The 12574-nt window shown below is 37.7% G+C and overlaps 1 protein-coding gene across 4 annotated transcripts in view; it reads left to right on the top strand.

Annotated features, from left to right (window-relative positions):
* Positions 1-395: 395 nt before the first annotated feature.
* KATNAL2 (katanin catalytic subunit A1 like 2) overlaps positions 396-12574 on the top strand; it is a 102676-nt gene continuing 90497 nt past the window's right edge. The window contains exons 1-11 of one of the 4 annotated variants that reach the window (XM_057405711.1): positions 396-884; positions 1139-1209; positions 1808-1974; positions 3342-3381; positions 3791-3914; positions 4957-5067; positions 5549-5647; positions 6295-6372; positions 8555-8653; positions 9136-9199; positions 10487-10605. In XM_057405711.1, coding sequence (XP_057261694.1) covers positions 771-884; positions 1139-1209; positions 1808-1974; positions 3342-3381; positions 3791-3914; positions 4957-5067; positions 5549-5647; positions 6295-6372; positions 8555-8653; positions 9136-9199; positions 10487-10605 — 1086 coding nt within the window. In that variant the 5' untranslated portion in view covers positions 396-770. Of the gene's footprint in view, positions 1210-1807; positions 1975-3338; positions 3382-3790; positions 3915-4956; positions 5068-5548; positions 5648-6294; positions 6373-8554; positions 8654-9135; positions 9200-10486; positions 10606-12574 lie in introns of all 4 variants that reach the window. The other 3 variants (XM_057405710.1, XM_057405712.1, XM_057405713.1) reach the window with 3 other exon arrangements.

Raw genomic sequence — 12574 nt, 5'->3', positions numbered from 1 at the left:
TGGGTCCTTGTAAGTAATCACAGAATCATACAATGATAGAATGTCTCAAGTTGGAAGGGACCCATAAGGATCATCGAGTGCAGGTCCCAGTGCTGAATGCCAGCACCCTAAAAGGGAAAGGAAATTATTTATTATCGTAAATGCGGGTTTGGCCATACCTGCTTTTCCTGTGGTCACAGCTTCAAATCCCGATGAGGCAGATCAAAGCCAATATGCTGATTTTTAGAGCTCTCCTTATAGCAACTTCAGTTGCAACCCTAGAGTCTCAGGGTTTCTCTACAGACACTTGGCATATATGGCATGTTTCATCAGATTAAGGCTTTATTCTAGTATCTTGCAAGATTTCTGTTTCCACTGCCCCTTTTGTTGTACTCAATACAGATGTGGGTTCTCTAAATGATGGTGAAGGTATTTCATGCTGCCTTGTTTTAACACTGAGCCATTTGTGAATAACTGGATTCTCCAGTCAGTGTGGAGAAATCCAGGGACTAATTCCATATTAAAATTTCCGCATGTTGGGACCTGACTTTGTTCAATCATATGTTAAAATCAGGCAAGTATGGTGTTACCCCAAACTACAAACCCCTCACGTGCTCTATTTCACATGTGTTTATGTATCAAGGCCTGTGAAATGGGAGGTGCCAGCAGCGTTACAGCTGGTCTTTGTAGTGTAGTCATGCAGATCCCATACCTGTTCTCCATCCGCACTTCTCCAAGCACTCAGAAGGTGTGTTTCTAGTTGAAAGAGAAGGACACAGCCAAACTGGAGCATGAGGTTTCCTTGCACAGCCCTTGGAGACACTGTGCATGAGGTCTGCAAGAGTCTTACCCTGAAATCCGCAGCAGCCTGGACATGGTGGAAATCCACAACCATAGTAAGGGAAGTAAGTTATTTTTGCAACCTCAAAGTAATGTTCTCTTCCCTAGGAAAAGGTTTCTACCCATTCAGTAGCCCTGATAATGTGTAAGAAAAATTACATTGAAACCAGCTTTCCTTGTGTTTATTAACAGTGAGTTGTTTTACAGTTCTTGCATGCTGTTGTCTTAATTTGTTTGTTTCCACAGGCTACATTTAGATGCTGTTTACAGCAATAAAGAGAATATTACATTTGATCCAGAGCTTTGTGTTAATTCACAGGATGAGATGCGAACAGAAGCTCGTCGAAAAAATCTCCTCATTCTAATTCTGCATTATTTAATGGAGAAAGGGTATGTTCTTTTTAAAGAATAATGTTGTACATTTGTAGGTTTGCGCATGTTTGACCTCTTGTGATGTGTCCTGTCTTCTGTTGGGTGGGTTCACAGCATGGCCTTTTGGTTTCATATGAGGAAGAGTTAAACTACTATTACATGTCTTGGCTCTTTACTTTGCTAAATTATTTCAGTTTCTGGACCAAAAATTTCCTATATAATTTAAAAATATTTCAGATGAATCAGCAAAGGTTTTTTTAATGGGGTTTGTAGATTCATAAAATAGTTAGGGTTAGAAAGGACCTTAAGATCATCTAGTTCCAACCCCCCTGCCATGGGCAGGGACACCTCACACTAAACCATGCCACCCAAGGCTTTGTCCAGCCTGGCCTTGAACATCGCCAGGGATGGAGCATTCACAACTTCCTTGGGCAACCCATTCCAGTGCCTCACCACCCTTACAGGAAAGAACTTCATGCTTTTATAATAAACGTAGTTGGGGACAGGTTAAAAATACCATACGCACACTAATGCCATTGTTTGCCTTTTCAACAATCAGAGTAAGATAATGACTCACAGTTGTTGGTTTCGTTTGTTGTTTTTATTTAATTACCAGGTACGTTGATGCTGCATATGCTTTGGAACAAGAGACGAAATTAAGTTTACGTGGCTTTGAAGTTTGTGACAACATTGATCTTGAGACAATTTTGATGGAATATGAAAGCTATTACTTTGTAAAATTTCAGAAGTATCCTAAAATTACCAAAAAGGTCCCGGACACTGGTATGTGGCTGTGTTCCAAAATGAAAGACTGTTTCCAAAGCCTAAAATGTGTATTTGCCTGATGTGCTCACCACACTTCTCTTGTATATCAGCATTTAATGTTTGAACTCATACAGTTACAGAGTTATAGTTCTAGCACATATGATGTAAGAATTGAGACATGGGGCTTTGAGCTCTTCTGCTCTTCCTTCTCTCTTTCTGTAGAGGAACAAGAAGGTTGTATTTTTCTGTCTTTTTAAAACTGCTTTGATCATGGAAAATGCCATGTAAGTGCAAAATATTGTGCCATAGATGTATTCACTTTCCTTTCCTGGGAAGACCGTAGTAAGTCTGTTCTATTTTGGATTTAATTTTGAAATTAAACCACTTTAATGAAATATTATAACTTAGCTCATCCAAGCTATTGCTTAAAAGTTTATCATCACTCATCTCGTTAACCATCTCTTTTGCACGTTTTCATATCCTAAAGGTAATGTGCCAAAAAAGTAATAGCTTTATTTGCTCCAAAGGACTTGAAGTCTGAGTTATTAATGAATGATACAGAATAAAGCAAATCAGAATATGAGCATTCTGTTATGAAGCTGAGAGCCTGAGTGGTTTTGTACTTGAGCACAAAATGTAACTTATAGAAGCCATAAGAACTACTGTGTAAGAATCAGTTTTGAAAAGCTTGAAAGCTACAGAGAACACCAACATCTGTACCTGTTTGTCTTGTAAGAAAAATACGAGTTATCAGAGAAGGGGAAGATTGACCAGAGAACATCTCTGAGCAGTTGTCATTGTTTCATATGGCTTCCAACAACTTTCAGATCACAGGTAAATGAAATGTTTGATAAACACAAAAAATTTCCTATATAGGTAAAATGACTTAGAAACAGTTTGATAACCGCCATTGTAATGTGGCATTTATACTGTCTTGGTATGTTGAACCATGATAAAATCAGTATTAAGACAAGTAAGGCAAATTCTTATTTCCCAATGAAAAAAAAAATATTTGCATTAAATAGGTGTTCCATGTGGTATATTAAATTAGTTTAAGTTAGTGTTTAATCTGATTTCTGGTCGTGTCCATCTTACATTGAAAATGATATTGGTTTTAAAATGAAAGAAAAGAAACCAAAGACTGAATTGAACCTAAAATTTAACAAGCCCAAAGCCAAACTGCTCTCTCCAATATCATTTTTTTTTCAAAACACTTTTGCAAGCTTATATTGCTTATAATCATGCTATTCCTGTTTATGCAGTATTTCCAAAGTCGTTACTGTGTGCTCAAAAGTATGTTTGAATGGGTGAGGGAAATGAAATCAAGTTGCTCTTTTTTATATCCTTAATTATTTTCCATTTTAATATTAATTTTGTCTCAGCAGAAAATAAACAACAGCTGAGAACTAGGGGAAGACCAAGAAGGTAAGAGAAATATATGGTTTTCTTTCCTGTGCAGAAAATTTTCCTATAAAAGCAATATGCAGCATGGTTAAAATAATGTTGTGGTACCACTGGAATACTAAAGTGTAGAGTCACACTGCTGACTCTGTGGCACATTTTCCTGTATCTGCTAGAGGAAAGCAGAGACTTATTTCCCAAATGGAGATCCAGACAACTTACAGAGTTTTTGCAGTGTAGCTGAGGTGGGGTGGCGTATTTGCAAGCAGTAAGATTGAACTTCGCTGTGATTGAAATTGATGCTTTAACTTCAGTGGGAGCAAAGGTAGCTAGACACTGCTTTATTTGAAATCTCTGCCTTTTAATCTTGGTATTTTGAAGGAAAAAAGTTGTGAAAGTCTTTCTTTTTTTTTTTTTTTTTTTTTAATTTTAGGGCAGCAAGCTCTTTTCATAACCTCCCAAGGCTCAGACATCAGACAGTGCAACAACCATTGTTAACAACCTCCTCTGGAAGTGCAGCAGAATTCAAATCTTTCACCAAGAAGAGCCCCAGCCAGGTTTGCATGTGTTTTATCTTGGCACTGTCGTTGAAATTAATGTGAGTTTATTTTGAGAGGCTATAGGCAGCGAGAGGATGTGAGTTGCTCAATTAATAATTATGTTACTAATACTTTTTACTAATTATGCGATTTAAGGATTATGAATGCAAGACTGATGCAAGGAGAATATGCTTCCTGGCTGTGATTTGGGGAGCATGTCACAAGCAAAAATTAGAGAAAAAAGAGTCATATAATCCAGCGTATATGGAAAGCAACCAGAGTTTTCCCATTAGATTCATCCTTTAGTGCCAGAAAGCAGGACAAGCCAAGCAAGTAGAAAGTCTGCAGTCAGTTTTAAGCATCTTCACAGTGCATAAGGTGTGAGATTGGGGGAGTAATTTGGCTCTGTAATTTCTGGGTTTGTGAGTCTCATTTTGGTAAGATTGTGTCAAAACTACTTTATTATCATCCTTTACAGAGGATGGAGCAGGAACAGCAGGTTGGTGGGCGAGCACCATGTCTCTTACAGCTTTTGAGGAGCTAGGTGAAGGACAACCTCTGGGTTTTTTTCAGGTCCTTGTCTATATTCCTTCACAGAGAGCACCTCATCTCTGACCAATTCTCACCCTTCAAAAAAAAAATTAAAAAAACAAGCATTAGATTTTTGATTTTACAGCAATAGCTGCTGTGGTGTATGTCAAAATAACTTTGGATCTGAAAAACCTCTTAATTTCTGAGTTGACATGCTGTGCCTTATATATGGATGTCGTTTCCACTGTTTGTGTTTCTTCTCATAGCTATGTAAAATGCAGATACCTGCAACTTAAACTGGGAGCTCCATGCATGAAATAGCTTGAATGCTGAGCTCCAGAGACATAGTTTTCACCACTGCAGTCACCAGTTAGAGGAAGTCTAACTAAATGCACTGTGGTGTTTGTCTGACAAATATGGGATTACTCTTGCAATTTACACATAATGATATGGTTTGTCTGGGCATGTATGAAGAGGTGAAACTCATCTATTTGGTAACACGTCTGGTTTAAACTTTACTTTTCTCTAGAATAATGACAGTGCAGTTACTCTGGAGCAGTCTGACTTTGGCTTAAACATCTCAGCAATCAGCAAAAGTGGAGGAGATGGCACTCACACAAGAAGGGTTGGTGGAAACCTAGTATGTAATTTATGATAGAAATATGCTTGTAGAAAGAAACTTATCTTAGAGTTTTTCACAAATATTAAATACCAGCTTTTTTATGTAATTTTAGAGAAAATTTTCATATATAATTAGCCAAAGGGTGAATTTTATTATTTGGGCATTAATTCTTTGCATTAAATAGTGTTTCAAACATAATCAAGAAGAAGAAATATTTCTGGTTTTAAAACCCAGTGGTAATAGCTAAAATTGAAGATAAATTTCAGATTCCTGAATGAGATGATAGGAGGCTCAGCGCTTAAATGGTTGTATGACTGAAATGTGTGTTCTTTTCCCATTGCTACCATAGATTCTGGGGGCAGTTTTTTCCATATTTAAAACCATATATGAAGTAAGGAAATTCATTGCTGTAATGGCAAGCAAAATTTGGACCAGTGCAGTTTTAACAACATAGTTACCATCATTGTAAAGCCTATCACAACATTATTTTCTCCTTTAGGGCCAGGTAACTGACTTCCATGGGATGATTCAGGATGCTGTCAAAGTATCATCAAATGGAATAGTCTTGAACAGCCTTAACTGTGACCCGGATCCATCAGTAAGTGTTTCTGTTCATATTTCCAATGAATGTGAGCATCAGTTTTACATAACAAGGAGCAAAATACCACAACAATGTTGTCATTGAACATGAAAGAAGATAGCAAATACGAATGATGCCTTAGGGTTCATCCCAAAAACATACTGCAGAAACATGCAGAACTTCTGAGGGTGAAATACTGGTTCCTTTGAATTCAGTATGTTATTTAGTGTCTGCCTTGGCTGAGATAAGAACAGAGTTTGGGTGGTTTAGAGAAATTTTCACTGATAACTCCTTGAAACAAGCCATTGGTTCTCAGACGGTGCATCCAACTTGGGTGGTGGCAGTCTGCAGACTGTCAATACGCAGAATGTGATGATACAGTGACCCCTAGTGACATTTTTCAGTCCTCTTAATATATGTAGGGCATGTTTAGGACATGTGCAGTAAGAGTGCTGCTCATTTTAACGTTACTTCAGGGTTAGATTCTTTCAGATGAGAAGAGTTACTGCAAATACGGCTTACTTCAAAATCTTAATTATTATCTATATTTTTACAGCCTTCAAAGCAGATATTATGATGTATCAGCTTTTTTGCAACTATTTCATGGTTTATCTATTTCAAAATAGCAGAGGTCTGACAAGAACTTACATTTGTCTTCTTTTTAGGAACGATTATTAAAACCCCTTAGTGCTTTTATTGGCATGACTGGTGAGATGAGAGAACTTGCAACAGTTGTAAGCAAAGTAAGATTGGATCTCCATTTTGGTTTTATAGAGATCGTGGTTATCTTTGTCATCTGAGAATTCTGTTTGTTTCTTTCTACTGTCACTGATAGTGTTTATTCGTGAATGTGCAGGATATTTTCTTATCATGCAACTCCCAGCAGGTCATTTCTTTACGTAATGATGTTTCTTTCTGATTCCCAATGGGAGAAAGTAATTAAGACCATTCCTTTCTAATGGGCAACATGTAATCTAATCATGCTGTACCCATGAGACTGTCATAGCTTTTCCCTTTGTTCTTACTGCTATATACAACACTGAAAAGAGATATTTAAATATATTAGCTAATATCAACTATTATTTAATGTACCTGGAAGGAATTCCAATATTGTCAGCCTCTTTTCATTTCACTCATGAGTTGAGGTGCAGTCTAGCAAACACGCCCTGGGCTACTGGGGATCAGTGGCTATGAAGCAGGTAAATGTTTTGCATGCATCAGTTTCCAAAACCCAAAAGGCACTTGTCTTTGGAGTATCACAATATCTGATAGTGTTATGACTCTTACATTCTATAAGCATCAGAAATGGTATCAGCTCTTGCTCACACATACTTAAAACCAGCTGTAAAACTTTTGCTGACTGATTTTTATAGCTATATATGGCTGAAACTGTTGGTCTACAAGTTTTGCGTTTGCACTTCAGTAGAATTGACCTCTTAAGAAATTTCCAACCTTAAAGTAAGAAAATTCTCAGTAATTTCAATTCAGTTCTCATTACATGAAATTTAATTAAATAAAATTTAATTAATGGTCTACCTTTAGAAGAATGTTGTTCTTATTACTACTTTATAAAGAAGCAACAGGCTTGTTTTAAACCTTCATTGTGGTATGTTTTGTAAACTGTTTTAAACCTTCATTATGGTATGTTTTGTAAGGAGTGCTAGTATGTTCCTAGTTGCTATGGTAATCAACACTGTGTAAATCAATAAAAATAAATAGCACATGGTATCTATTTTACAATACAATCTAATTTAATTTGGAAACAGTTATGGAAGTCTCTACTTAGTAGCAGAAATTTGATTCATCTTAATTTGCTGTTAATAAAAAGGGAAAGTGTAATCTATATAAATATTTTCCCTAATTGTATTAAATCATATTTTCCCCTTGGATATAAGCACATAATTTTTCTTCAGTCTCTGGGGACTGCCTGTTTTCATTGGAGAGCAGAACTTATCCAAAGTATTTGTACTGAGGATAGGATATTCTGTGCAGAACAATTAGTCTCTGGAACTCAAAGCCACAGAATATTGCTAAGGCAAATGTAAAGATTCATAGAAGATTTGGAAAGTTTGATGAATTAAATGAAATTAATTTAGTGAGTGCTTCAGGGCATAGACTAATTACCGACTATCTTTTGATAGATGCTTAGGGGAATATTTTCCTGCTGTTAGAGTTTCTCACAGCTTTTCCTGCAACATATAAAGTCTTCTATAGTGTGAGTAAATAGCAGTTTTTTACTGTTACTTATAAGTAATAATATAAGCAATAGGTGCAGCCATAAAGTTACTGAGTGTCAAGTTTAAACCAAACAAAAGTACTTTCATATTGCACATGATTAAACTGTGGAACTCATTGCTACAGAGTAACATGTTCAAAACAGAGGTAAGAGAAATTCACCTAAGAATGAATGTCAGAGGGTGTTTGAATTCAAAGACTAAGATGTAATTTTAATTATCAAAGTCCTTTGGTTGCAGATTTTTGGTGAATGTAAATATGAACCAACATGTCACTCCTGTTGCTTACACTTGTTTTTAAACATCCAATACTTGCCAGCGTAAGAGACAAAATATTAGGGTTAGTGAAGGTTCATGTCGTGGTAGCTCTTCATGTGTTAGTTGGTTACTAAAAGCAACTATCAGAAAACAGATCTGAGAAACAGATCTGCTCAACATATACATTTAGCAGTATATATACTCTTAGGGAAACTAGGGGCTTGAAGGGAAGCAAGGCACAATGAAGCAGCTCTGTAGAAATGATTGCTGTGTATGCTTTCCTTTGGGGAGGTCTCCAGGACATAAGGTTAAATAATATGGTTTCTATCACTTAAAAGCACTCTTTATAGCTGAGTCAATTCTTTTAGTTTGCCAGAGATTATTATCCAAATGCACAAGAAATTTTACTAACAGGATGTGGTGTATGTTGCAGGACATTTATCTCCATAATCCAAACGTGAAGTGGGATGATATTATTGGGCTGGATGCGGCTAAAAGACTGGTCAAGGAAGCAGTTGTTTATCCTATAAGAGTAAGGAGCAAAATAGTTTCGAGAAAACCACTCTTTGGCTCATTAGCATTTTCCTTGTAATTATGGTGGTGTTTTAGGGTTCTCTGTTTCTGTGCTTTTGTAGGCAGTTATGTTAAAACTGTTTCTGTTCCTGTTTCATCTGACAATGGCATACCCATTCTCCTACAGGAAAATGGCCTTTCAATATTAGAATTATTAGTGTTGGGTGTTGTTTTTGGTAAGAGGTGCTGGATTTGGCCTGTATTAATTCAGTGGAAAACGGCTTAAAGAAGAGAATCTCAAACCAATTGCATTTGAAGAATTCATTTAAACCACATTTCAAATAGCAAACACAGATTGTTTTGGAGGGGTTTTATCCCCCTCTCTTCAAATTTCTTACATTTCCTGAACACGTTAGGAGCAGTGGAGGTAGGGGTTAGAGTCCCTTGCATTTTTTATAATTGCTGCATTTTTAATCCTCAGTTACTTTTCTGTTTCCACAGTACCCACAGCTGTTTACTGGCATTCTGTCTCCTTGGAAAGGATTATTGCTGTATGGACCACCAGGTATGGAGAGCTTTATACCCTGTTTATCACTGCTTCCTGTTTTGTCCCATGGATAAATCATTGATGCTAATTAGATCAAATGTGTTAATGAAGAACATGTTCTCTAATGTGAAATAAAAGGAGATAGTGTTGAGTGATTATGTCTATCTCTGGCACTCAAACCTGTCCATTTTCCTTTCTCACAACCCTTGATCATTTCTACACCTTAACCTTCCAAAACCAGTACTTGCGCTAACCATTCAGAGGAGGGAGAACTCGTATCTCTGTTTTCACTCAGCTTGGACCATATTAATCAAGTTTGGCTTGACCTGATCTTACGAAATGTGAATAAATCTGGACTCACCTCCTTAAGGAGGTGTCCTTTGTCCTTTCTTTCTTTCTTTTGTGTTTGGGGGTTGTTTTAGAAATGGGGTGAAAGCCTTGCTCTCTGCTGTGCTAGCTGAGTGTTGTTCATGTCAGCACAGTTTCACTGCTCCCTGTGCTCCACTCTGACACAAGCATTATCACCATGAGTATGACTGGAAAGAGACAGAGGGCACACGTACCTCCAGAGCCAGGTTGCAAAGACTGTCACTGCAGTAAACTCCATTTGTTCCTGTAAATCTTAAATGTACTTGGCAGCGAAGACATGAAACCATTTCAGCATATAGTACTTCAGAATTTGAGGAATGCATTTCTAGCGCTGTATTACCTGAGCTTCTCCAGGCAATCCAAGAAGGGCCACAGAATGATCTGAGGGCTGGAGCACCTCTGCTGTGAGCACAGGCTGAGAGAGCAGGGCTTGTTCAGCCTGGAGAAGAGAAGGCTTTGGGGAGACATTATTCCAGCCTTTCACTACTTAAAGTGTTCTTACAATAAAATGGGGACAGAGGCTTTTTGTAGAATCTGTATGACAGGACAAAAGGTAATGGTTTTAAATTGAAAGAAGGGAGATTCGGGCTAGTGAATGACTCTGAAACACTGGCACAAGCGGTAGACATGAGGTGGTAGATGCCCTATCCCTGGAAACACTGAAGGTCAGCTTGGATAGGGCTCTGAGCAACTTGATCTAGTTGAAGATGTTCGTGATCAGCTTGGGGGGGATTGGACTAGATGACCTTCAAAGCTCCCTTCCAACCCACATCATTCTATGTTTCTATGACTCCTATTTTACTGTTTCTATCTGACTGGTAGTATAATGAGGGGAATTATTCAAACGTTTGCATTGTATTTCTTTAAAGACTGAATCAACAGTCTTTAGAGTCTTAACAAATCTTTAGAGACTTTCTTCAACACTGTTGTTTGTAGGTACTGGGAAAACTTTGCTTGCTAAGGCTGTTGCCACAGAATGCAATACAACTTTTTTCAACATATCAGCATCCACCATTGTCAGCAAATGGAGGGGTGATTCAGAAAAACTTGTCCGGGTAAGAATTATTCTGTCATTTCTTGTACTTTAACAAACATCAGGTTCCCACTTAAAGAACTGGAGTTTAACACAGAACTGGACAGTGGAGTATTCATCTGATACTCCTAATCTCTCCTGTATTGGACAACGTATGTATCTTGTTCTTCAAATGGGAATAACATCACTTCTGTAGGTGTCTCACAATGGATTCTTGCTGTGGAATTCTAGTTCTGTAGTGTAAGATGAAGCTGATGAAGGCAGCAAGGATGCTGGAGAGGGACTCTTCACTAGGTACTGTAGTGATAGGAAAAGGGGTAATGGGTTAAAACTTAAACAGGGCAAGTTTAGATTGGATATAAGGAAGAAGTTCTTTACTGTAAGGGTGGTGAGGCACTGGAATGGGTCGCCCAAGGAAGTTGTGAATGCTCCATCCCTGGTGGTGTTGAAGGCCAGGTTGGACACGGCCTTGGGTGGCATGGTTTAGTGTGAGGTGTCCCTTCCCATGGCAGGGGGGTTGGAACTGGGTGATCTTAAGGTCCTTTCCAACCTTAAATATTCTATGATTCTGTGATTCTATTCTTGACTCGCTGAATAACAGACAGGCAAGCAGAGCTCCTGAGTAAAGCAGTGTCTGCTTAGCGACCGTTTCAAAGCACTTCATACCCTTTCTGCAAGGCTTGGCTCTTAGGCTCCTTAGAAAATGTTACTTAGATTCCCAAATTCACTACTATTCTTAGTTCTTAGGGCACAGAATTGGCAAAGAATTCCTGTGTCACAGAGATCTTACAGTCAAATACAGATGTGATGATATTTTAAAGAAGGTAGTTTGATGGTAAATGGGCAGATGTATTTTTGCATATAGCCTAGCAATTAGCATGCATGGCTGTGCTGTGGTACAGAAACATTCAGGGATTCAGGTGTAGCATCCTTGCCCAATATAACATCTCTGTTATAAATGTCCACCATTTTGGTGTGAGAAATCCATAAGCTCTTTGCCTTCCCTTATGCTTATCTCGTTGGCTGCACTTCGGATGGATACAGAACTCTTGAGAGTGAATAACCGTAACAGATTGCGCTTGGCAAATGGCATTGCAAGCATTGTTAATCTCTCTTGAATTTTAGGCAATGTCTGCAACATGATTACTCTTCATATGTCCTGTGTCCTTTAAAATAGCACATTTTTCTTCTGACATTAACCTACTGTGTTACTGATCCTCTTGAAGTCTGTCTCAGTAGCTTCCTAGAAGTTTCCCTTCTGGCAGGAATAGGGAAGGGACAGTCTGTTTTTTGACACCATCATCCAAAAGGTTTTTGCGAACATGCTGCAGCGTTTGCAGTGATACTGAATTTGTAGCATTTTACCCTTAGTTGAGTTTTTGGCAGAGTCCAACAATGAAATAAGATTGTCGATCAGGACAGCTCTAAGAGAAGTATTGTGTGAATTTATATCCTGAATTCACATGAGGCTGGAGCAGGAGTCTTCTGAAATTGTGTGAAGGATAAGTGAGCTTTTGTAGTCATTTGTGGGCATGTCCACTCAACCTGTTCTCCTCAGTTCTTGGCTGTATTGATGTGATTTTATATTTCAGATTTGTAATAAAAATATAGACTGGGCAAATAATTTAAACCCTGTGCTTCATATCCAACATGTAGAAGATACATATCATCTTTTTAAATTTGGGGTTTTTTTTTAAGTGTTCAGATTAGAAAGTGCTGAATTAATGTATATTGTTAGTGATATTCATTTAAAAACTCTTAAGAATACTTCACTGAAGGACTGACAGTATGCTCTTACCTCTAATATAAGCCTGTCCACAGAAATACAGAAGAAATTTCTTTCTCCAAATGGCAGACCCAGATTTTTTGTGTCAGCTTTATACTCTATTTTTTAATCTTGATTAAAGATTATGTTTGCTTTCACCAGGAAAAACAAAAGAACTCTTGTTTCTTATCAAGAGAACCAGTCCGTTTTCTTTCATCATGGTTCA

This window comes from Pezoporus wallicus, unplaced genomic scaffold, assembly GCF_028554395.1.
Source record: "Pezoporus wallicus isolate ANWC-B61680 ecotype Strahan unplaced genomic scaffold, APGP_CSIRO_Pwel_v1 scaffold_13428, whole genome shotgun sequence".
NCBI classification, from domain to species: Eukaryota; Metazoa; Chordata; class Aves; order Psittaciformes; family Psittacidae; genus Pezoporus; species Pezoporus wallicus.
This window is presented reverse-complemented; position numbering and strand designations above follow the sequence as displayed.